At 43.5% G+C, this 26,951-nt stretch overlaps 1 protein-coding gene across 2 annotated transcripts in view; it reads left to right on the forward strand.

The window, feature by feature from the left end:
* Window positions 1–26,951, forward strand: part of LOC139268842 (septin-2) — a 195,573-nt gene that overhangs the window by 85,608 nt on the left and 83,014 nt on the right. For both annotated transcript variants that reach the window (XM_070887596.1, XM_070887597.1), the window contains 2 exons: window positions 23,654–23,755; window positions 24,933–25,078. In XM_070887596.1, the coding sequence (XP_070743697.1) occupies window positions 23,654–23,755; window positions 24,933–25,078 (248 nt within the window). The remainder of the gene's footprint in view (window positions 1–23,653; window positions 23,756–24,932; window positions 25,079–26,951) is intronic.

Below are 26,951 nucleotides of genomic sequence, written 5' to 3' on the forward strand. Positions count from 1 at the left end.
ACAAGGAAACATAAAAGTCTTTATCAGTAAACTAAGTTATTGCAGGAACTGTGCACTCAGCCGTTTCACTGTCCCATTGTTCTTATGAATGCAGAAATCAAAACTTCTGTGCAAGTCACACTAGATCATAAGGTTGAGGCTATTGCTGCAACAAGTCACAAACTAGTGCTAAAGATACCTTTACAGCATGGCTTTCTTAAAATATTTTTTTTGAGTTGACATTCGGTGTCTTTTCACATACGTTTCTTTTAAAGACTGACTTTTATTCTCTGTAGACTGTGTTTTGAAGCCCAGGAAAATACTGTGTTTTGAAGCCCAGGAAAAGTACAGTCCATTAGCCTATTCTTTTTATTTTGGCTTGGGTCAAACTATGCATCCTGTAAAATTTCTTTGCAATATTTGTACCAAAACTCATTCAATGAGTCATTCTGCAACTGAACAGAAATAAAAGACCAAACCAGCTTCTGTTAAAAATGATTAACAATTAACATAGAATCACATCATTTTACTGCATAAAAGGAGCCCATTCAGCCCATCAAGCCTTGCGAGCTCTGAAAGAGCTAGCCAGTTAATCTCTTTCCTCATACCCTTTTTCAAATAGAGATCCACTTCCCCTTTTGGACTCTACAGAGGAATGTATACTCTATTCTGTTCTGGTACACAGCGTTAACAATGACTATGTTGCATTCATGAAAATACTACTCCTGTGTACTGCTAGGGTTAGACAAAAATAAATCTTTTCCTTCCTCACTGATAGTTAATGTGTCAGCTTGGCTCTTTTGATGGCACTCTTGCCCTGAGTCGGAAGATTGTGGTTCAGGCCCCACACCAGGGACTTGAGTGTGTAATCTAGGTTGACAATTTAGTGCAGTACTTAGGGAGTGTTGGAAAGTACAGTCTTTCAAATGAGCTGTTAACCAAGAGTCCCCATTTGCTAATCAAGTAGAAATAAAAGAGCAGTAAATTTTCCCAGTTTCCTGACCTGAAGCACCACCAATTTAAAAAAAAACAAACTAGCTTCATTCATATCATGCTGTTTGTGAGACCTTCCTGTCAGCAAATTGGTTCCTGCATTTGCGTACAAAACAGTGAATACACTTCAAAAGCAATTCTTTGGCCATGAAGCGTTTTTGGATGGATGCCCTGCAGATGTGAAAGGCCATATGCAAATACAAGTTCTTTCTTTAATGCTATGTTGATAAAGTTCTTTTTAAAATTAAGCTGGATACATGTTTAACTAAAACAGAATTGAAAACTAAGGGCAAGCTTACCCCCCGCCCCCCCCCCCCCATCAAAACCATTCTAGCTCTGGAATATTGTGTTCTTTCCAGTAATATTTTTGGCAGAGAGGTTGGGAAGTGCATCTGAGTTCATGAAAATAGCAAATGGTCATTTGAACAAGCTGAAATACTCAAGTTCAAAAAACACCAGCATCAGATAGATTGCATGTAAAAAAGAAACTACTTCTGGAGATGACTGCGGAATTGAGGAAAGCTGTGCAAGAGTCATACAAAAATATGTACAAAACATCACGGTCCAATTTCTGAGCAAGATCAAAAGCACGATAATGCGAATTACAGACTGGTTAGCTTCACACCTATAGTTGGAAAAATATTGGATTGCATTATAAAGGAAGCAATTGGATTGCATTTAATGAGTAAAGTCAGCGTTTCCGGCTGTGCACAAAATGTTCTTGAATGTGCTGATCAGGTTACAGTTCAAGTTTGCACTAAAATTTATTTGCATAAGCACACACAAAATCTTATGAGTTAGTGCAAACGGGCAAAGTAATAGAATGCAATCGTTCCTTTTTTTCCATTTAAAAAATATTCCTTGATGTACTTGAGAAAAATTTATCACCAAAAATAAGCATGTTTGGAAGGGTGTTTAGTAACCTAATTTAAAATCACTGCAAATGACTTTTTAAAAAAAAACTCTACTGAACCATTTAACAGTTGCATCATAAATTAAATATTTTTTGGTATGAAAAAACGTTTAAAAAATGCCTACTAGTGCCTGTGCACATAAGAGAATGAGTGCAATTTGAAGAGGCTTCCAGAACCAGCGGAATCTCGCAATTTCAACCTGGGGATGTGACCAGTTTTGTAGACGGACCCTCAATCGGGCAAACTGAATCTTGAACCATCAGGAAACCAAGCATAAGGGTTTTGGGCGTAACTCATGTTTTAAATTCCCTGATCTTTTGGGCTGGTTCAGCCAATTTGCACTGGAATCTGGGCGCAAAACTCAGGGAAACTCTACCCCAATAATTCCAAAATTGTATGGATTTATAAAAGGTAAATTATGCTGGAGAGCAGAGAAATCAAGGGCAACAATCAAGAAGGGCCACATTACAACATAATTCTAAAAGGACAAAGAGTGTTAAAAAAACAAACCTGAAAGCTCTGAATCTCACTGCGAGGAGCATTCGTAATAAGGTGGATGAATTAACTACGCAGATAGCTGTTAATGGATATGATGCAATTGGGATTACAGAGACATGGCTCCAGGATAACCAAGGCTGGGAACTCGACATCCAGGGGTATTCAATATTCAGGAAGAATAGACAGGAAGGAAAAGGAGTTGGGGTAGAGTTACTGGTTAAAGAGGAGATTAATGCAATAGTAAGGAAGGACATTAGCCTGGATGATGTGGAATCTATATGGGTAGAGCTTCGAAACACCAAAGGGCAGAAAACGTTAGTGGGAGTTGTGTACAGACCACCAAACAGTAGTAGGGAGGTTGGGGATGGCATCAAACAGGAAATTAGGGATGCGTGCAATAAAGGTACAGCAGTTATCATGGGTGACTTTAATCTATATATTGATTGGGCTAACCAAACTGGTAGCAATGCAGTGGAAGAGGATTTCCTGGCGTGTATAAGAGATGGTTTTCTAGACCAACATGTGGAGGAACCAACTAGAGAGCAGGCTGTCCTAGACTGGGTCTTGTGTAATGAGAGATAATTAATTAGCAATCTGGTCGTGCGAGGCTCCTTGGGGAAGAGAGACCATAATATGGTAGAATTCTTCATTAAGATGGAGAGTGACATAGTTAATTCATAGACTAGGGTCTTGAACTTAAAGAAAGGAAACTTCGATGGTATGAGACACGAATTGGCTAGGATAGACTGGCGAATGATACTTAAAGGGTTGACGGTGGTTAAGCAATGGCAGACATTTAAAGATCACATGGATGAACTACAACAATTGTACATCTCTGTGTTGTATAAAAATACAAAAGGGAAGGTGGCTCAACCGTGGCTAACAAGGGAAATTAGGGAAAATGTTAAATCCAAGGAAGAGGCATATAAATTGGCCAAAAGAGCAGCAAACCTGAGGACTGGGAGAAATTTAGAATTCAGCAGAAGAGGACAAAGGGTTTAATTAGGAGGGGGAAAATAGAGTAAGCTTGCGGGGAACAAAAACTGACTGCAAAAAACCTATAGATATGTGAAGAGAAAAAGATTAGTGAAGACTAATGTAGGTCCCCTGCATTCAGAACCAGGTGAATTCAATGGGGAACAAGGAAATGGCAGACCAATTGAAAATATACTTTGGTTCTAGCTTCACTAAGGAAGACACGAATAACCTCCCGAGGACCGAGGGTCTAGCGAGAAGAGGGAGCTGAGGGAAATCCTTATTAGTCAGGAAATGGTGTTCGAGAAATTGAAGGGCCTGAAGGCCGATAAATCCCCAGGGCCTGATGGTCTGTATCCCAGAGTAATTAAGGAAGTGGCCCTAGAAATAGTAGATGCATTGGTGGTCATTTTCCAACATTCCATGGACTCTGGATCAGTTCCTATGCATTGGAGGATAGCTAATATAAAAACTTTAAAAAAAAAAAGGGGTAGAGAGAAAATGGAATTATAGACCGGTTAGCCTGACATCGGTAGTGGGGAAAGTGCTGGAGTCAATTATTAAAGATGTAATAGCAGCGCATTTGGAAAGCAGTGACAGGATCGGTCCAAGTCAGCATGGATTTATGAAAGGGAAATCATGCTTGACAAATCTTCTAGAGCTTTTTGAGGATGTAACGAGTAGAATGGATGTGGGAGAACCAGTCGATGTGGTGTATTTGGACTTTCAAAAGGCTTTTGACAAGGTCCCATACAAGAGATTAATGTGCAAAATTAAGGCACATGGTATTGGGGGTAATGTATTGACATGGATAGAGAACTGGTTGACGGACAGGAATCAAAAAATGGGAATAAACGGGTCCTTTTCAGAACGGCAGGCAGTGACTAGTGGGGTGCCGCAGGGTTCAGTGTTGGGACCTCAGCTATTTACAATATACATTAATGATTTAGACGAAAGAATTTAATATAATATCTCCAAGTTTGCAGATGACACTAAGCTGGGTGGCAGTGCGAGCTGCGAGGAGGATACGAAGAGGCTGCAGGGTGACTTGGACAGGTTAGGTGAATGGGCAAATGCATGGCAGATGCAGTATATGTGGATAAGTGTGAGGTTATCCACTTTTGTGGCAAAAACAGGAAGGCAGATTGTTATCTGAATGGTGACAGATTAGTAAAAGGGGAGGTGCAATGGGACCTGGGTGTCATGGTACATCAGTCATTGAAGGTACAGCAGGCAGTAAAGAAAGCAAATGGCATGCTGGCCTTCATAGCGAGGGGATTTGAGTATAGGAGCAGGGAGGTCTTGCTGCAGTTGTACAGGGCCTTGGTGAGACCACACCTTGAGTATTGTGTGCAGTTTTGGTCCCCTAATCTGAGGAAGGACGTGCTTGCTATTGAGGGAGTGCAGCGAAGGTTCACCAGACTGATTCCAGGGATGGAAAGACTGGATCAGCTAGGCTTATACTCATGAATTTAGAAGAATGAGAGGGGATCGCATAGAAATGTATAAAATTCTGACTGGTCTGGACAGGTTAGAGGCAGGAAAAATGTTCCCAATGCTGGGCAAGTCCAGAGCCGGGGACACAGTCTAATGATAAGGAGTAAGCCATATAGGACCGAGATGAGGAGAAACTTTTTCACCCAGAGAGTTGTGAACCTGTGGAATTCTCTGCCACAGAAAGTTGTTGAGTCCAGTTCGTTGGACATATTCAAAAGGGAGTTAGATGTGGCCCTTACTACCAAAGGGATCAGGGGGCATGAAGGGAAGGCTGGGGTGGGGTACTGAGGTTGAATGATCAGCCATGATCATATTGAATGATGGTGCAGACTCAAAGGGCCAAATGGCCTGCTCCTGCACCTATTTTCTATGTTTCTATGCTAACAATTGTTTTTGAACTTCTTTGCAAATGCGCCTAAATTGGCAGCCATTAGATGTCTCAACAAAAGGCAGTTGTTACGATAATTTGCAAGGGGCCTGAAGACTCTAAGGTAAAGAAGGGTGTTGTTTGTAATGTTAAAAGTTGGCTAAATGATACAGGTCAAATAGTGCCGTTTAGAAATGGTCAACCCATGTCTTGTGAGCCACTTGCGGCTGTTCTGTAGCTGAAATTAGCTCTTTGAATGTTTTGTTCAGATGTCCTGCCAAGATACTTAGTCCCCTGTTGGAGATACAGGATAACAAAGGACGTGATCTGCCTCAGGTCAGCAGGCAGACTTGCTCGCATTCTGATCCAATTAAGTTATGTTTTTAATTTATTTTAATATATTAGCTGTCTACCGTTAGATGTGCAGTAAGAACTGACACCTTCCTTGATTATGTCACAACACATTAATGAAGAGAACAATCCTAAGCTCGAGTTTGACTTTTTTTTGGGAGAGCCTTTCTAGAATGACTATCACATTTGTTCTAAGGAATTGCAATTTGTGTTTTTAACACTTTCTCTCCCAATAATGTTGGATTTAGTAGATTTTTTTAAAAACTAAGTATTGTTTTAATCTGAAATGCTGGCTGCTTGAGCTGCTTGTAGGTTGTGACAAAATTTGCAAAATGGTTGTTCTCTAACAGCAGCATAGTCGTCAGAAACATCTTCAGCTTCTTCATCAATGACCTTCCCTTCATCACAAGGTCAGGAATATGGGGCCCAAGTTTCCACACGATAAAAAACGGGCGCCCCTCCGAGCTGGGCGCCCGTTTTTCGCGCCTAAAACGGCGCCTAAAAAAAAATTGCGATTCTGGAGCGTTCTGCAGCTCCTTGTCTGCCTGGCGTGGCGCCCAGGGGGGCGGAGCCTACACTCGCGCCGATTTTGTAAGTGGGAGGGTGCGGTTACTATTTAAATTAGTTTTTTTCCTGCCGGCAAAGCTGCGCATGCGCGTTGGAGCGTTCGCACATGCTCAGTGTGAAAAAAACATTGGCACTCGGCCATTTTTGTAGTTCTTTGTAGCTGTTTAATTTTTGAACATTTTTTTTAATAAAAGCACATTGCCATCAGCACTTGCAGCCTTCTCACTGTCTCTTTCTCTCTCCCCCCCCCCCCTCCCCCCCCCCCCCCCCGCGGGAAAGAACGGGTGCCTCCCCCCCCCCCCCCCCCCCGCGCGGGAAAGAACGGGCGCCTCCTTCCCCCCCCCCCTCCCCCGGCGGGAAGAACAGGCGCCTCACGCTGACTGCAGCATTCTCCGTGCCTGAAGCACTTTCACACAGGTAGGAAGATGGTTTATTTAATCTTTTCTTTGCTTATAAATGTTTATTCAGGTTGGATATATTTGTAGAAGTATAAATAAGGATTTATTGTAGAATTTAATGAGTTCCCTTCCTCCCCCCCACCTCGTTCTGTACGCCTAATTTGTAACCTGCGCCTGATTTTTTAAAACGGGTTTTTTCAGTTCTACAAAAATCTTCACTTGCTCCATTCTAACTTAGTTTGGAGTACGTTTTCACTGTGGAAACTTTGAAATCAGGCGTCAGTGGCCAGACACGCCCCCTTTTGAAGAAAAAATTCTGTTCCAAAGTAGAACTGTTCTACCTGACTAGAACTGCAGAAAAAAAAATGTGGAGAATTGCGATTTCTAAGATAGTCCGTTCTCCACCAGTTGCTCCGAAAAATCAGGCGCAAATCATGTGAAAACTTGGGCCCATGGTGTTTGCTGACGATTCTGCAGTGTTGAGCTCCATTCACAAAAGCTCCAATAATGAAGCAGCCCATGCCAGAAAAATCTGGACAACATTCAGGCTTAGGCTGACAGGTGGCAGGTAACATTCATGCCATACAAGTGGCAGTCAATGACCATCTCCAGCAAAAAAAAAGCCTAACCACTTTCCCTGAACTTCAATGGCACCACCATCACTGAGTCCCCACCATCTATATTCTGGAGGTTGCCATCGACCAGAATCTTTACTGAACCAGCCATATCAACACCTTGGCGACAAGAGCTGGGTAGAGGCTGGATACCCTGCAACAAGTGACTCTTCTAGCCCCTTCAAGCTTCTTCACAATTCACAAGACTCAAGTCAGGAATATAATGGCATACTTAACATTTGCCTACATGGGTGCAGTCGCAACCAGCAGCTCAGCACCAAGCAATACACTTGTTCAGTTCCCCTGCCATTGGACTCGATATCCCCCCTCTTCCCACCACTACCAATGCATAATGTATTGTCTACAGGATGCATTGCAGAAACTCACTAAGTGTGCGCCCACACTACCGCTCAGCCCAGCAAACTCTACTACTTAGAGGGACAAAAGCAGTAAGATCATGGAAAGACCATCACCTCTGAGTTGCACACCAATTTGACCTGGCGATATATCACTGCTCCTTTATTGTTGCTTGGGGCAAAATTCTGGAATTCCCTACTGCGCACCCACCATCAGCACAAGGATTGCAGTTGTCAACGAGAAGGCCCACCATCTTTGAAAAGCAAGTTAGAGATGCGCAATAATTCCAGCTTTGCCAACATTACCCACATCCCGAGAACAAATAAAAACTTCTACTCCTGTTGCATCTATGGAAATATCATTTGTAGGCTGCAACTGAATACTATTGGTGGCTATGTGGAATTGATATCTGGAGTTCATGGGGAAAATTGAATGAGATCTATTTGAAGGAGAATGCTTGATTTATCAAATCACCGTTTTCTGCATTCTTGTTCCAAACTCTTCGAAAAATCATACTGACTGATATTTGCATGGCAAGTATTCGGCACTCCTGTTCCAAATGTGACCGTTGAATATAACTAGCAAGTTCTTTGAGGGATGCTTTTATGAAATTAAAAATGAAATTATGAGAAAAGCCTCATCCTACCCAAGACTTGAATACTGCTTCCATATCTGGGAAGGCTCTTTTATCACCTCCCTCCCATTCCTGACAGGATACAAGAAAAAATCCTTTCTATTGGGCAATCCCACTCCAATTGGTCTCCTCTCCCCGTCTCTTTCCCACCCCCCCACCCTCGCTCACCATCGGAACCTTTCTTGTCTATTTCTGTTGTCAGTACCTCTGTGCTTCGTGTTCTGCTAGTTCCACTTAAACTGATGGTGTTCTCCAATTCTGGCTTCTTGCGCATCACGGATTTTTATTGCTTTACCATTGGTGACCTTGCCTTCAGCTGCCGAGGCCGTAAACTTTGTAATTCCCTTCCGAAGCCTCTCCACCTCTTTTTCATTCGTTAATAGACCTCTTAAAACCTATCTCTTTGACCGAATCTTTGGTCACCTGTCCTAATATCTCCTTTGTTTGATCATCATCATCATCATCATCATAGGCAGTCCCTCGAAATGAGGATGACTTGCTTCTACACCAAAAAAGGATGAGTTCACAGGTGTTTCAATGAAGGACCTAATATTCCAGGTCCTGAATTACATAGTGTAGGATGGAAGATGCCTGTGCGTGGATTTTTTTTTAACACCAGCCACCACACGGGCTTGACAGAGCTAGGTCTTGGTCCAGTGGCAAGGATTATCCAAGACGACTGGAGACCAGCTCTGCTACACCGGCCTAGTGCACGCACACATCGCAGTGTGGGCTGGCCCATGCTGCCCCTGGGCCCACGCCTCTTCTGGCCCCGGAGCTGCAAATTCAGGACCTGTAGTTTCTGAGTCTGGGTTCGCGATGTACAGCACGTTTGATAACGCTCCTGTGAAATGGCTTGGCACGTTTTACTACGTTACAGGTGCTATATAAATGCAAGTTGTTCCTCCTCCCTATGACTGCACTGTTGAAACTGTAAGACTCATTAGTCTCCTACTCTAACTCAAATCTGTGGAACTACTTCTCTTCAGCCTACCATCAGTCTTTACCCTTATAAAACCTGAGTTTGGCATCACCTAATCCTACTTTCCTGATTTACCTCGTTTTTTTTAATTCTTCTACTCTTGGTGCTGTGCTACACTATTCGCCTGGACACTATTTTCTTAAAAATAAAGAAAATCCCCCGCTTTTGGTGCTGCTGGACTCTTGTATGTGCTGCTACAGAGATGTGTGAAAGCAATGCAACTGAGTTTCATGTGGTGTTGTCAGAAAGTGGCAGCTGTAACAAGGAGTGGTGGAGACATGCGATGTATTATTGAATAAACATACAACAGAACAAACCTTTGCATTTTTTACGGCCCTTCTGCAGGGAAAGCTTTGTGAGCTGGAAACTAATATTTGGACTTCTTGTTTCTCATGAGAAAGTTAATTGTAAGAAGCCCGACTTCTGGGAGGAACGGGACTGAGTTAAACAGACTGTTTCGGAAAGAGAATGATAGGCTTTCTTGTGTTGTAAATCTACATTTCCACAGGAAAGCTGAAGGCAGATAGGCTGTAATAAATATTTCAACAGCTCTAGCTGGGGCTTTCCCTTCATTGTTTCACTTGGTGTTATCCAGAGGATCGCTGCCACAGCATTGATTCAGTGCCTTTTCTTGGGCAAAGTTGTCAGACAGCTGGCTGCTGGAATTGGATATAGTTGGTTTGAATGCCACACCTGCTTAACACCCTAAAAAGGAAAAAATTGTATTAATCAACCAATTCCACTCCTGTGCTGTGTGGTAGCTGTGCAGCTGTAGAAAAGGAGGTCTGTATTGCAAATAGACTTGAACTGCTTTCTGCATTCCCTGCAGTTGTAATTTGGGAGCCTAACTATTGATTTGTGAATCATCCATTAGCAAGGAAATGCTGTTCAGCTCAAGCCACTTTGCTGCTGCACATGGAACATTGCAGAAGGAGAACATTTGTTTTGGGGTGGAAGGTGGGAGTATTAATTCAGTTACAGCACTGTCTCTGTTACAAGCATCATCCCTGTAGGCTAATCTTTTGTCTCTGTCCTGGAATGTTTCATTTATGGTATGTGGGATATCTCGAAAGTTAAGCTATATGGTTATAATCTTATTGAGGGGTTTACATTACATGTGACCCACTGGGATGAGATTGTAGCCTTGAAGTTATTGCAGGATTTTTTTTTACTCTGAGCTTTTCATATGATGGGATTCATTCCATTTTGGTTCCGTTGTCAACACTGTGCTGACATGGATACTGACTGTGCATTGATTATTTTTATGCTACTATTGTCTAGATTTAGTTAACCTTCAGGAACTAAGCATTTTGCACATACTGCTGGATCCTCAACATCTGTTCCTTTTAGCATTAAACTTGTCAAGACAATGGTCGTACCCAGTGTTTTCATACCTCTCAAACCCGCCTTATGGGAAATGTTCCTGTTTTCAGTCATTAGGGGTTCACAGTTGCTTTATTACCACTGATGGGGTATGCAGGCAAGTTAATGATCCAGACCCTGTGTCACTACATCTCAAAGAAGCCTTCCTATTCAAAATGAATTGATTACCTGGAAGCCACTGCACACTCTACAATAATACCTTTTGCAGCATAAAATGTAGAGTCCTGTGATAATCTGCACATTTCTTTTGCTCTTGACAGTCCCATTATGTTCACTTTGCAGACTGTTATCTCTGATGTTTTATAAGTTTCTGTTTTTTTTTATAGACATCTGGAGCTCTAGTTTCAAGATGTGCTTTGACTGCAGAAAGGCCTTTCCTGTAACTAGGCTCCAGAACATTTCATTCGGTCATGACTGAAGTGTGAAAGTATTGTCAGCAATGCTTACAGAAATACTCTTGTGCCTTCAGGATGTATGCTGTTGAAATGACTCATTTTAACATTTAAGAGCTATGTTCTCATCCTGAGCGTGTCTCCATAGTGAGAAGTTATGCAATGTGTACGAGTGGGACTCCAGTTCAATGGGCTCTATTTTCGCCACCATTGGGCGCTGTTTTCTTGGCATCTGCTGATTTTTTTTTTGAGCAATCATGATTTTGCAGTTTTGTTCAAAGTTTGTATGCCGGCGGCGACTATCAGCGCCGGATTTTTTGTACACAAGATTTTTTGCCACAGGTCTGGTTGAAAAACTGATTTCTGTGCGGTTGTAGAAACCGAGAAATCCACAGCGCAGTAGGAGGCCATTTCGGCCCATCGTGTCTGTGCCGGCTGACAAAGAGCTGCACGGCCCTTGGTCAGCAGCCCTAAAGGTTACATGTAAACCTACGAACAATGACTGAAAGGCAAAGAGCACCCAGCCCAACCAATTCGCCTCACACAACTGCGACACCCCTTATACTTGAAACAGTCTACACTCCACTCCAACCGGAGCCATGTGAACTCCTGGGAGAGGTAAAAACCCAGGCCAATTTAGGGAGAATAAATCTGGGAAAATTCCCCTCCGACCCTTCCAGGCAATCGAAACTAATCCAGGAGATAACCCTGGCCGTGTTCTATTCCCTGCAGTACTTACCATTATATCTGCTCCGTCCAACAAAAGGTCATCCAGTCTAATCCCAATTACCAGCTCTAGGTCCGTAACCCTGCAGGTTACTGCACTTCAAGTGCCCATCCAACCATCTCTTAAAAGTGGTGAGGGTTTCTGCATCCACCACTCTTCCAGGCAGCGAGTTCCAGATCCCCACAACCCTCTGCGTAAAGAAGCCCCCCCTCAAATCCCCTCTAAACCTTCCACCAACCACCTTAAAACTATGCCCCCTCATACTAGACACTTCAACCAATGGAAATCGACCCTTACTATCCACTATGTCCAGACCCCTCAATATTTTGTACACCTTAATGAGGTCTCCTCTCAACTTCCTCTGTTCCAATGGGAACAAACCCAGCCTATCCAATCTGTCCTCCTAAACTAAGATTCTCCATTTCAGGCAGCATTCTAGTAAATCTCCTCTGCACCCTCGCTAGTGCAATCACGTCCTTCCTATAATACGGCGACTAGAACTGCACGCAGTACTTCAGCTGTGGCCTAACCGAAGTATTATACAATTTAAGCATAACCTTCCTGCCCTTATATTCTATGCCTCGGCCAATAAAGGCAAGCATTCCATATGTCTTCTTAACCACCTTATCCACCTGGCCTGCTTTTTGGCCCTTTAACTGATTTTCGCCAACAATGATTTTTTTCAGGGCAGCGCACAGTAACCTTAAGTACCGATCAGAAGAATCCTACGTTAACTTAAGGAAATCGGTGCTGAGTGTATTTCTGAGTTTTTGGAGCGAGGGAAGAAGACAATTTAAAACACATTCACGATGATTTTTGCAGAGGGAACTCGGAAAATAACTCAAAGTTTATTTTTCCCAAAGAATGTTTTCAAGAATGGGCAAATTGCGATTCCACCACATCACACCACTGAATCTCTGCTGATGGGGCTCCAGGGGTTGGAGGAGTGCCGGCAGGTCAAAGGATCACTCCCTCGACCAGACGCAAGTACAGGAGCTCGGCGCTTGGATTCCACCCCCAGGGCTCAGCTTGGAAAGAAACCCGGGAGGTGGGTGCGGGTGGAATTGAAGCGCCGAGCTCCTTTGTTTCTGTCCGGCCGAGGGAGCGATCCTGCCGACATGCACTCTGAACTGTGCATCGGAGAAGGCATAGCAGCAAACATAGGCATTTCGGCAAAAGCTATAATTAAAGTGCCATAAATCTCTGTGCATTGCGTCTCCATAGAGACAGAGCTTAGTTTTGCACGTGCACAGACCAGGGTGTGGTTCGTTCTGCATGGCATATGGAGGCGACGGATAGTATCATGACGTCGTCATCGCACAAACCAGATCGCTTGGGCATTAATGGGGAGGAGACCATACCCTGATCGAATCTACAGGTACAGGCGCTCATACCTACACCTGAGTAAGGCAGACTGCATTTGCAGGCTGCGATTTAGAAAGGAGATCATCACCGAGATCTGCCAGCTAGTCAGGTCAGCCATACAGCCAAGAAGTGGCAGGAGGACTGCCCTACCTGTGAAAGTGAAGGTCACTGTAGCACTTGCCTTCTATGCTTTTGGCTCATTTCGAGCAGCAACTAGGGACATGTGCTGCATCTCGCAGCACGCCACACATTGCTCATTCGACAGGTAACTGTTGCACTGTATACCAAAAGAGACCAGTTCATCAGTTTCCCTATGACCACACAGGCAATGCGACACAAGGCTGTGGGGTTCTCCAGAATTTCTGGCTTCCCAAAGTTACAGGGTGCGATCGACTGTAGCCCCATCTCCTTGAGAGCACCTTTGGATGACTCCGAAGCTTATCTGAACAGGAAAAAGTTCCATTCCCTAAATTTACAGCTCGTCTGTGCCGATATGCATCGGATCATGGCAGTGGATACCAAATACCCAGGTAGCATCCATGATGCTTTCATCCCACGTGAGAGCGTTATATCTACCATGTTTCAGGAGCTTCCAGAAATGCAGAGCTGGTTGCTCGGGAATAAAGGGTACGGGCTCGCCACCTGGCTTATGACCCCCTACACAATCCCCGCACTGAGCCAGAGAGTCGGTACAACATGTCGCACATAACGACATGGAGCATCATAGAGTGGACAATTGGCATACTGAAGCAGGGTTTCTGATGCCTGGACCACTCTGAAGGCTATCTGCAATACGCCCCTCACCACGTTGGTCAGTTCACTATCGTGTGCTGCATGCTACACAACTTGGCCATCATGAGGGACCAGGCCCTGGACATTGAAGATCCTCCTCAGGGGAGAAGGGGGAGCGGTGGGAGGACAAGAAGGCTGACAACGAGGTAGAGGAGGAGGAGGAGCAGCAGCAGGAAGATGAGGAGGACCAGCAGCAGGAGGACGACGATGATGAACCCATGCCACCATGTCTACCTGCAGGACGATGGCGGAGGAGGCAGCCTCGTGCATCTATAGCCATAGCTGGAGATTTGCATCAGCAGCTAATCTGTGATCACTTTGGTGCCTGAAGGCTAAATGGCCCGACAGAGTTGATTCTTTGCGCCTGTTAGTGTGAAAACATAATGTACATTATATGTACCTAATGTTGGTTTATATTGCTTTAATTCAAAAAATAAAGTGCTGGTTTATGTTGCTTTAATTCAAAAAATAATGTGCAGAATTCTGCTTAAATTAAAAAAAATAATTAGGTTTATTAAACATTTGTAAAATTTTACTTAACTTTAATAAAACATTTGTATCAAACTTTAAACTTTTCAATGAAGAAAACAACAAGTAGCAGCAACAAACAAACAACTCTAGCTGCAGCATATCTCCTCCCCCTTATTCAAAGACCCTAGCACTCTGCGCCCCTCTTGCCACCTCTACCCCTACCTGTGCCCGTTGTCTCAGACTTCTGCTTCCTCACCATGACCCCAAGGCTTTTCCTACTTTCTGCGCGAAGGCGCATTTGTTGTTAGTGGGGTTGGACAAGGACAGACCTAGCAGACAGCATTGTGGAAGGCCCGGGTTCATTGTTGGACTCTTCTTCCGCCTGTGGATGAACCACCAGCACACTACCTGACTTTGGTCTGGGGATTGGAAAGTGAGTGTCAGCAGTTGATGCTGCCAATTGCTGTTGGGCAATGACAGCTTGGGTGTGTCCACTTATTGCAGCAACTATCATCGACATTCCCTCCCTCATCTGTACCGACACTGCACCAGCTGCCTTCGACATCCACTCCCTCATCTCTGACATCCCCTCCCTCATCTGTCCCGACACTGCTCTCATTCCTTCGGACAGTGTTGCTACTTCTACTGACAGTCCTGCTAATTCTACCCTCATCTCACCCGTGGTGGCCAGGTGCGATCTGGTTAGCTCAATGCTCTCCCTACTCATTCCCATGATCTGTCCTATGTCCCATGCATTTCAGGTTGAGCTCTCCTTCCTCACCCCCCCCCCCCGGCCGTCTCCCAGCTGTGGCTTGCTGCAACCCACTGGGAACGCAGCCTCAGACTCTACCCCATGAAATGACACGTCGGTTGTATCGCTCAAAGTGCTTGGCATCCTCAGGGGGTTCACCCGTTCCAGTTGCAATGTGACCATGTCATCATTGGGGTCTTCCTACTGCCCTTCATTGTCCAGCTCATCCTCGTCCTGAAGTGGATGAATAATATCTGGACTGACATCTTCCTGATCTTCTGCTTCAGCTTCTGTCTCTTCCTGATGCGCAACATCTGCAAAACATAACAGAGCAGATGTTTGGCTAGCAGTAGGGGAGGGGGCAGGGTGACACGAGTACGCAACAGCACTGCCCCCTCTCAGTAACGCGGGCCCAGCGTCCACACTGGTAGTTGATCTTCGCATGCGCGCGCACACGCACACCTTGGATTCATCTTTTGCAGCTAAAATTTAAATGTCCAGATCCAGTTCCGATCCAAATGTTCTCTCAAGCTGCTGATCCAGACCAGGAAGTTCACTGTGGATGTGTGGACACACTAGTGACGTGGAAAAAGTTCTTTTTTTGGCGCCCAAGTCTGTTTTGACTGTTCTTAAAAACAGAATTTTATCAGCTTCAGACATTCTAAGAGTGCTATTCACAACTATGTGACTCTGCAAAGTTATCTCTCCAACCTTCTGGCTTGACAAATTAAGGAAGAAACTAGCTAAGGCTAACTAACAGTGTAGCGTAGTTCTTTGAATCTAATAGGTACACCACTTATGCAGGATTCTGCAATATTTCTGGAATAATAACCTAGTATACAGTCAATATGGATCCAAAAGTGCAAGATCCTGTCCCTACCAATCACCTTGACTTTTTTGAGGAAGTGTTGTCACATGTTGTGAAAACCCTTACGCATGCTGTACCCTAACTTCTAAAAAGCATTTGACAAAAGTCCTGTATGAAAAGTTGCTTGTAAAGTACAGAGCAGTAAGGATTCAGGTCAAAATTTCAGGATGGATAATATATTGGCTGACGGGTGCTTCCTTAGGAGTTATGTCATGATGAGGGACATGTTGAGTATAATATTCAAGGGATCAGTGCTAGAGACATAGAAGGTTGCAGGAAAGGTCTCCTGCAGTCAGAGCACATCTTGGAAACAGTAACGTCTACTGTTTCTAAATGACTTGGATTTGGAAACTATGGAAAATAGTCAAATTTGCAAATGACCAAACTAGGTCAAGCAGTTGAATCTCAGGAGCTTGATTGGAAACTGCAAAATGAGTTGGACAAAACACCCAAGCGCATAGGAAAGAAAAATAGGTAATACTCCACGAACGGTATTGAAATAGCAAATGATAGAGAGGACTTGGGTAGACGACACATGGCATGTCCAACCACTGCAGAGCAGCAATCAACAAAGCAAATGGAATTTTGAACTATAATAACCAAGACAGTGGTTAACCAGTCAGAGGAAACTTTGCCCAAAATGTATAGTGCTCTGGTCACAGCACACTTTCATTGATATTTGTCTCCATAAGTATGTTGAAATGCTATTACGAGCCTTGAAAATTTTCAAAAATTGAAGCTTGGCGCTTTTAAAAGATCAAGCCAGTTCTTAACTTTACTCATCCTTTGCTTCAAGATTTTAAATTACTTCAGATTTGATCTGATGCACCATTGTCTTTCAGGTAACCAAAGTAGGAATTAACTATTGTATAACGAGCAACAGTCAAATGAACTTTCCCAACCCACTGTCGCTTACGCTGTGCTATCAGAAAATGTAATCATAATCACAACAGTGTGACATACTAAATTCTAGGATAGCATCTACCCCAGCCCATTGTACAAAAAGGGATTATACATTTGTTTGGTATAAGTTGTAAATTTACTACTGTGTCCAGTTCTGGTCACCAAGACATTCAAGCTCTGGATGCCATTCAGAGAAGTGTGATGAAGCCAATCCCCAGCATTAGAGGGTTGAAGTATGCAGAGAGGCGAGAGAAACTTGAGGATTTGTAGCTTTGAAGGGAAGTAATTGGGAAGTGACCTTATACAAGAAAGTAAATGATACGGAAATGGTTGGCTGAAATATTACTTAAAAATGAACTTGAGCAGGACAAATAGAGACATGAAGAGAGTAAGACAGGGGACAACTAGTAAAAGGAAAATTTAGGACTGATATCAGCATGTTCTTCACTCAAAGTGTGATCAACATATGAAATGAACTTACAGGTAGAGTAGTCAAGGCAAGTGACAATTGGGATGCTGTGATGGGACTATTACTGAGTCTTTCTGGATGCTGAAGTAAGTTGAGTCAAATGACTTCCTTCTAACTTGAATGACAGCCCACCCCCACAAGCAACCAATGCTGTCGCTTTCCCTTCTGTCTTTCCATTGCATTTTATGGGGGACTACTTTGTGGCCAATCGAATATTCTCTTTAAACAGTGGTTGATTTTAACTGTCTGAATTTACAATACGTTAGTCACTGCATTCAAAGCAGAAAAATAACTCTTGTTTAAAGGCAGAAACCTCTGTGTAGCATCTTTCCAAAAAGTTGCAGCAATGGATCTGCAAGTACTCTTGTGTAAAAGAGGCTGTGTATTCTATTGAATTGTTTTGTAATTTATGTTACAAATGTTCCAGTATTTTTACTGGTACTCATCAGTCTTCCTTTGTTCCTGTATTTTTATACTTTAAAACTGCTTCTTGGAAGAAGTTGTGAGCCAACATTTTGTGTACGAATGCGCACGTACTTGGGAAAGGAGGAAATAAAATTGCTAACCGTGCCAGTTTCTAACTGCCCTATTTCTGCTTCCCTGTCCAAGCTCCCTGGAATGAGAATTTTAAATGTTAACGTTTGTTAAAATATTAAACAAGTATTTGCTTTCAGGTATGAGGGAGAAAGAGGACAGAGAAACTGCTCGTTGGAGGTTTGGGATTCGGAAGAGAGTAGTCAAACTTGCAATTTATATCAGCCAGCAACTAAATTTATTGGCTTTTTGCTTAATGAGCCCCGAGGCTTGATTATTACTGATCTGAAGATGATTCTGGAGTAGAGATTTTGTAAGCATATGGGTAAAAGGATGGTCAGTTTTACAATTAATTTGACCCTTTTGACATACAAAATGAAGGACTGGACACTGATGCATTTTACAAAGTTTGTAAAATTGGTCAGCATTGCCCTGTGTGGGATGAACGGTAACAGGTTACCTTTAACTACTTTATAAAGTAGCTGCTGATACTTATTTATTGTCGGGACCAACTGCTACAAATCTAATTGTTTCAAGGCCATATTGTGCGTCGGCAACACTCTGTACATAGCTTCTGTACAGAGCTATGTAGCAGACTGTGCTAAACCTAGCAAGAAAAACAGGAAAAAGATCATTTCACACTGATAATAGACGGTTGAGTATAAGGACATGGACATGTCTGTGGTCATGCTGGGCCATGGTGTGCTGGTGGTCCCAAGGCGGTGTCTGCAGTAGGTGTATTAATTGTAGAATTACACAATTAGCAGAACCTGCTGTGAGCTGATGCTGTGCAGGAGCATCAGCTGGAATGAGACAGGAGCCAGTGTCCCAGTGAGAGCCCCGCAGTATGTTTACATTATATGGTGTGAGAGGTCAGCAAGATCCATAATCAGCACAGGGAAAGATAAGGGGCAACAGAAAGCTCTCCAGCAGGGTCTAATCCAAACACATCACACTGGAGAGGAGGACATATCTTTATTGATAACCTGTGCCCTGACACAGCCACTGATAAAGGTCTGCTGCTTGTGGTCTTTAACTTAAATAAATTTAGTTCAGGGTTGGAATTTTAATTTGTCAGTTGTCTTGTACTGGAAAAATAAATTTCACAGACTGTCTCCTGTCTGAGTAGCGATGGTATCCATCGAAATATTCATGTGTGTCCTGAAGGGCTTAAAAAGTCAACATTTTACATACTTTAGAATCAGTTATCGGTTCAGTGGTAACTAGCTGAAATGGGCATTGCTAATGACTAATTGGCTGTAAGCTAGACTTGTATGTACAGGCAGTGTGCTTGTGTGATATACAAAGGGCTATCCATTTCCCAGCCATTCTCACAACATAATTTCAGCTAAGAATGCAACACACCAGCACTCTCTTGTATGCACCGACACTCGCTGAGGTAAGGAATGCATTGGGGTGGGCATGCTAAGTGCAGACTAAGTTCTGATGGATCATGTACACTAGCTTAATGTAATTTAAGCTTGGATTCAGTATATGTTGAGTGAGTTTTGCCATTCCTGCTGATACCCAGCTTTCAATGAAGTGTGTGTGGTTATCTTGTATAATGTACTAGATTTTCCTCTATCTTGATCTTTGCCGTTTCCCATCATGAACTGGCATTTTATTTGAATCTGAATGTTGTCTTGTAGCTTCCAGTTACTAGGGTGACCCATCCAATGAGCTTTACTGTGCCACTGAATGGGAGAGTTCAATTTGAATGGAAGGAGGGTGAAGTGGCAATGCCAGGTTCCTCGTTAGTATAGTGGTCAGTATCCCTGCCTATCGTGCTGGAGGCCCGGGTTCAATTTCCCAAAGTGGAGGGATTATTATTGACTCCTGTGGAGTATAAAAACAAGCAGACTAATTGGATTGCAAGGTTATTACTGTGCGGTATATTCTATGTTGTTTTATTGCCCATCTCGATTACTAATCACTGGGATTTCAACCATATATATATCTCTCCATAGTAGTGTTGGATTGCTGAGGGAAGTTCAAGTCCAGAGCTGTTGAAGCAACACAGCACAGAGAAAAACATGAATTTTGGTATTGGCCATATCCACAATAATTGTGAAACATTTACAGCATTTGATAACTTGCTGCATCTGAAAGTTTAAATGTGTCTTAGAACTGGAATTTTTTTTGCTGCTTCACACTTTTTGCACTGTTCACTTGGTTACTTTACTGAGATTTGGCCCAAAACCTATAACATAATGGCAATTTGTACTTCAGCTAAATGGAGTATTCTGTCCGTACATTCTCTGCTCTGCAGACATTTCTCCACTTTCTGTCTATGGGTGTAACCACATGGGCCAGGAATGTGCTCGCACCTCTTCAGATGTTCTATCTTCTGTCCAAACGTTTTTGAGATGTAGTATCACCCTCCCTTTGCTCAGGTTGGGAGTATTCTCACTACTCCATGGATGATGTTTACTTTCTGGAAGATCAGTTGGCTCAATATTAGTGCTGGCATCTCTGAGTCAGAAGGTTGTGGGTGGATTCTCTGTTCCAGGGTTTAACGCAGGCTGACAGTCCAGTGCAGCCCTGACGAAGTGCTGCATTGTCAGAGGTGATGTCCCATGGCTGAAATGTTAATCCGAGGCCTTGGCAGTTCAGGTGGACTTCAAAGATCTCATGGAACCTTTTTTGAAAAAAAGTAGGGAGTTTTCCCGGTGTCCTGATAATTCATTCTGCATGGCTACCAAAATAGATTAACTGGTTGATCATTTATTTGGTGTTCGTGGGATCTTGCTCCTTGCAACTTGGCCTATATGTAACCACACCAAACATCATCATAGACGGTCCCTCGAACAAGGATGACTTGCTTACACATGAGTTTACAGAAGTTTCAATGAAGGACCCCATGTTCCAATCCTCAACACCAACCGAAGGGGTGGAAGACGCCTGTGCGTGGATTTATTTTTTTTAAGGTGTGGTGACCGTTGCACATCAGCCACCACAAGGGTTTGACAGAGCTTGGCCTTTATCCAGTGGCAAGGGTTAATCAGGACGACTGGAGACCTGCTCTGCTGCACGGACCGAGTGCGCACACATATCGCAGTGTGGGCTGGCGCGTGCTGCCTCTGGGCCCTGTACTCATTTGCCGCTCCTCTGCCTCAAACATTCGGCACACCTCTGCCACGATCTCTCGTCGCTCCTCTGCCACAAACATTCGGCGCAGCTCAGCCACAATCTCTCACCACTCCTCCGCCACAAAACACTCACTGCACCTTCGCCACGATGTCCCACCGCACCTCCGCACCAAACATTCGCCGAACTTCCGTCCTGATCACCCACCGAATCTCAACCACGATCCCTCATCGCTTCTCTGCCTCGATCACTCGCCGCGCCTCTGCTGTACCTGGGCACCGCCGATACTCCTGCCCATGCTTCAAATGGCGACCTGGGATCTGATGACGTCACCCAGTCGCCCACCTTGAAGTTGTTGCACACTTGGAGCAGCTTACCACACCAAAACAAATTAATTGGCTGCATTGGTCCATCCAAATGATGTGACAGTTGATATATAAATACAAGTTCTTTCCTTGCTCTGTGTAAACCGTGGCTGTTTGAAACCAAGTGTTTTGGTTTTCTATTTTAGAAACAATAGTGTTTTGATTTCAGTCAAAATATCCTATGGCTAACAGTGTGGATGAGTTGTCAAACTTGCCACTTGTGAAGAAGGTGTTCAAATATCAATGCGCTTTAGGCGGTTGTGATTATTTTGAGATACACCACAGTGCATTATATTGGATAATGAGCAATTATGGAATTCTAGTAATCTATGCACACACTTCTCTTGGGAAATGTAATATCCTTTATCCATTTGAAACGATTATTTGCAGTTTGAAATTTTCTGTAGTTCTCGTTGTGGTTCTCATATGCTCTGAAACTGAGATTATGCTGGTTTAGGAACTGCCTTTAGGGGAGCACATGGAAAAGTATCTCTAGTCCTATTTACTTCACTGCAGAAAATCAGCATGCCTATCTGAGCACTGTAGAATTGAATTACTCAATGCTGAAAGCTCTCTGGGCTGGTCACTTGTTAAAACATTTACATTGTAATTCCTTTTTTGGTGGCAATAGTATGGACACATTTACAAATTTTATTTCCTATGAAGTTTTTTTTGCCTCTTTATATTCTCCATTTTTCCATTTTTGCACCACACATATTCCTGGGATGAGAAGGCAGATCTACTGCAATGAAATCTTGGCTAATACGTTCTCTAACCAGCCTCTACAATATGCACAATAGCAGAGGCTGCTGATATCCCTCCCTCCTCTCAAGCGCCTATCCCAACTGATCATTGATACACTTGGCCAAACATAGATAGGCTATCTACGTTAGGCTATCTAAAGCTGTAGACTTCATAGGAATGATAGGTGCTTGGTGTGTTACTATATTAGCAAGGAGATTATGCTAAACCTTTATAAATCACTGGTTGTGCCTCAGCTGGAGTTTCGGCCCCGATCTTATCTTTGGGGTGCGTTCAGTGTGAGGAGTTGGAGTTAGGCACAGGAAACCCAGAAGTACTGGTTTCCCAAACACCCTGCATTTTTCTGTAGGTTTCCTGCCCGACAACCAGCCTGATTGACAGGCTGCCTGTTAGTCGGGCAAGAAAGCCTGCAAAACAAGGTTGCAGCTGAGCTGAGAGCAGTTAGGTCCAATAGTGTAGGGGGGTGCGGGGCATGTAGGAGAGCGGAGATGGTAGTCTGGGGTTGTGGGGTGGGGGGGGGGAGGGAAGAGAGAAGAGATGGTAGTGAGGAGGTCCGATCATGGGGGGGTGGGGTGTGTGGTTGAGCAGACAGATTGCAATGGGTGAGTACAGAGATAGGCTTGTTCAATCTGGACGTAATATTTTTGCTTCTCCAGGCCCACAAGCAGTGCAATAAAGGCACTTTCCTTGTGGATTCAGCCCTTCTCGCATCCTTTTACCTGGCGGATTTTCTGGCCGACTGTGGTTAAAAATAAAATCATGTTTAAATTAAAGCACGCAGCCTCATTCAAATATTTAAATGACCAACCTGCCTCCTCGGAGCGGATTGGTCACCTGTCCCTCATCCCACCTCCGTTCAAACCAGAAGTGGGCGGGTTTGATGCGCCTTGAGTTCCTGTTTCAGATGTTTAACTTTCTAAGCTCCCACCTGTTTGTTGGGGTTAAAATTATGCCCATTGTTTCCAAATCTGGGCACCACACTTTAGGAAGGATGCCAAGGCTGAGAAGAGAGTTCAGAGCAGATTAATATAATAATACCAGGGATGAGAGACTTCAGTTATGTGGAGAGACTGGAGAAGCTGGGATTGTTCTCAGTGCAGAGAAGGTTAAGAGGAGATGTAATAGAGGCGTTCAAAATTATGAAGGGTTTTGACAGAGTAAATAAAGGGAACTGTTACCACTGGCAGGAGGCTGGTAACCAGAGGACACAGATTTAAAATAATTAACAAAAGAACCAGAGGGGAAATGAGAATTTTTTAAATCTTGAGTTATGATGATCTAGGATGCACTGCCTGAAAGGGTGGTCAAAGTAGATTCAGTAGTAACTTTCAAAAGTGAATTGGATATATACTTGAAAAGGAAAATTTGCGGGGCTGTGGGGAAAGAGCAGGGGAGTGGGACTAATGGGATAGCGCTTTCAGAGAGCTGGCAAAATAGGTTGAATGGCCTCCTCCTGTGCTGTGTGATTCTATGATTTGTGTTAGCTCACTAGCCAGCCCAGTTTCTAACTTTTTTTCGCATGCTGCAATTTATTGTTCAGCTTCAATTCTACAATGCAACTCTTTCTAGTTAAATAATTATTAATCAATGTAATGTTTGAAATTTGACCTAATTTTTAGCCACATTGCTGGGATCCCTAATTGTAGTGTGTTTCTTAGATCCTGGATGAGATCGCTGAGCAAGGTATCAGAATCTACCAGCTGCCAGATGCAGACTCTGATGAGGATGAGGAGTTCAAGGAGCAGACCATGATTCTGAAGGTGAGATATTAATGAATGGGTGGAGACTGACTACCATATTCCTGAAGTGAGCAGGTTCTAGTGATGGTGGTTGTGAAAAGCAGGTGCTGCGGGGGTGGGGCAGATCCCACTTCGCTGTAGTGAATGTGGTCTCTGGAGAAAGTAGAAAGACTAATTTTGGAGTGGATTCAACATGAGGCAAGCAGATGATCCTAAGGGGAAACAGACCCAACTCACCTGCGGGAGAGCAGTTTATACTAGCGCACAAGTTCCCGTTTGACAATTATATATCAAGTGTTGCGATGCTTTCGGTCAGAAAAACGTTGCCGTTCCCTAACTTTTCTCCTTCGTTTTTCTTTTTTCCAAGAATACCACTTCTATGTGAAAACTGGAAGGAAGCTCCTCTTATAGACATGGTATATAGAATTGGTGCTGAGCATTGCAAACCAAGTTGGCAAGCAGAGAGATTTAGGAGGTCCAAGTACTGAAATCACTCATAGCTAGTGTACAGGTATAAAAAAATAATTTAAAAGGCGAATGGTGTGTTCGCCTTTATCTCAAGGGGACTGGAATAACAAGGGGTGGATGTTATACTACAATTCTATAAAAAATATGGTTAGACTCAATTTAGAATACTGCGATCAGTTCTATGCATCGCAACTCAGGAAGGATATATTGGCCTTCGGAGCAGGTGCCTTACAGATTCACCAAAATGATACTGGGGCGAAAAGGGTTAAATTATGAGGTTGCATAGACTAGGCTTGTATTTCCTTGAGTATAGAAGTTTAAGGGGTGATCTAATTGAGGTGTTTAAGATGATTAAAGAAGTTGATAGTGTAGAAAGAGAGAAAGCATTTACTCTAATGGGGAGTCAAGAACAAGGGAACATGACCTTAAAATTAGAGCTAGGCAGTTAAGGGGTGATGTCAGGAAGCACTTCTTCACACAAATGGTAATGGGAATCTGGAACTCTCTTGCCCCAAAAAACCTTGAGGCTGGGGTCAATTGAAAATTTCAAGATTGGGATTGATAGGTTTTTGTTAGGCAAAGGGTATTGAGGGTTGTGGAACCAAGGCTGGTAGGCAGTGTTAAGGTTCAGATCAGCTATGATCTAATTGAATGGTGGAACAGGCTCGAAAGGCTGAATGGCCTATTCCTCATCTATGTCTACCAGATCCAAATTTTCTTTTGCTCCTAGGCCAGCGTTCCCTTTGCTGTGATTGGCTCCAACCAACTGATTGAGGTGAAAGGTAAAAAGATCAGAGGTCGTCTGTATCCATGGGGCGTGGTTGAAGTAGAGAACCCAGAACATAACGACTTTCTCAAACTACGCACAATGCTGGTGTAAGTATCCTTTGCTAATGCAATGATTTGCTCTGTACCATAACCAATATAAAGACACTGTGCAAACCCAGTACCAATAATAATGTTTCCCCAAATTAAATATTTCAACTACAGATGCACATCTGATTGAACATAGGTTCCCACTGGAGCAAACCGCCTTTCACTTGCTGCATTGTTAGTGTGTTGAAGCACTGCTGCACAGAATCATGAGATCCTAGTTCCTGCTTGAGATTACCTATGGGTTGATTTCAGTGACTCATTAAACTGTGCCTGCTCTCTTGTCACCTGAATTGCATCACTCCTAAATCATGTTGCAAAGTGAGTGATTAAGGAGGAACTGGCAGTGGTGGCTTCTGGTTCATCTCAAGGAAATTATTCTAATGTAGATGGATAATATATTAGAGACAGCCAGCCAGCCAGCATGGAGAATATAATGTTTTGAGATGTAGGCAATAAATTTTGCTCCACTGCCTTTAGAATGCACTATGGATGTTGTTTCAGTTTCTTTACCGAATCAAGCCAAGCCCATTCATTGTTTGCTTCAAACCAAATAAGCTGTACTGAAGAAAATGTCTGCTATGTACTCAAACTTGAATGAACTGACCCTAGAGAAGCCAGATCTCCAGTTCTGATTGTAATTGAATGCAGTTAAATGAAGCCACTTTGCTTACACACTAGAGGTTAACCTGACTTTGAATGAAGTAATCTGCTCACATTGTGCTCTGCCACTTGTGTTTTGTGAGGTCTGATTTGAATTCATACCATTTGCATTTGTTGTTGCTTAGAAGGGCTTGAATGTATCACTGAAGCTAAGGAATTTGAGATAGTAGGATTTTTCTGTTTCAATCCTTCCATTGCCTCTGTGCTGTCAGAATGCTCTGTCCAACAACCAATCTTGGATAAGAACAACAACAACTTATATTTGCATGGCACCTTTAATGTAGTAAAACATTCCAAGGCGCTTCACAGGAGTGTTATAAGACAAAAAAAATTAATTTGACACCGAGCCACATAAGAAGAAATTACAGCAGATGACCAAAAGCTCGGTCAAAGAGGTAGGCTTTGAGGGGAGCCTTAAAGGAGGAAAGAAAGGTTTAGGCAGGGAATTCCAGAGTTTAGGGCCCAGGCAGCTGAAGGAACGGCCACCGATGGTTGAGCAGTTATAATCGGGGATTGTCGAGGGCAGAATTTGAGGTGCGCAGATATCTTGGGAGGTGGGTGTTGGGCTGGAAGAGATTGGAGATAGGGAGGGGCGAGGCCATGGAGGGATTTGTAAATTAGGATGAGAATTTTGAAATCGAGGTGTTGCTTAATGGGGAGCCAATGTCGGTCAGCGAGCACAGGGGTCACGGGTGAACGGGACTTGGTGTGAGTTAGGACATGGGCTGTGGATAAGTCGCAATTTACACCAGTTAAACTTAGTGTAGACTGAACCCATCATTCTGCCACACCCTGCCACAAACTCCGTACCATTGCTACCAGCTCCATCCCCCTGCCCGGCCATTGCAACAGGTTCAACCGACTGGTTGTAACATTGTCGTCCTTTTCGACGTTGAACTGAGCTTCCATATCCTCTCCATCACAAAGACCTATGCTTCCACCTCTAACATCGCCCGCCTCTGCCCTGTCTCAGCCCATCTGCCATTGAAACCCTCATCCATGCCTTTGCCATCTCCAGACTCGACTATTCCAATGCTCACCTGGCTGGCGTCCCATCCTCCACCCTCCATAAACTTCAGCTCAATCAAAACTCTGCTGCCTGTATCATATCCTGTTCCAAGTCCCACTCACCCAGCACCTCGTTCTCCCTGGTCCCCATCGCATCAAAATTAAAATTCTCATCCTCGTGTTTACAAACCTTTCATGTCCTTGC

The sequence above is a fragment of the Pristiophorus japonicus genome, chromosome 8, assembly GCF_044704955.1.
Source record: "Pristiophorus japonicus isolate sPriJap1 chromosome 8, sPriJap1.hap1, whole genome shotgun sequence".
In the NCBI taxonomy this organism is placed as follows: Eukaryota; Metazoa; Chordata; class Chondrichthyes; family Pristiophoridae; genus Pristiophorus; species Pristiophorus japonicus.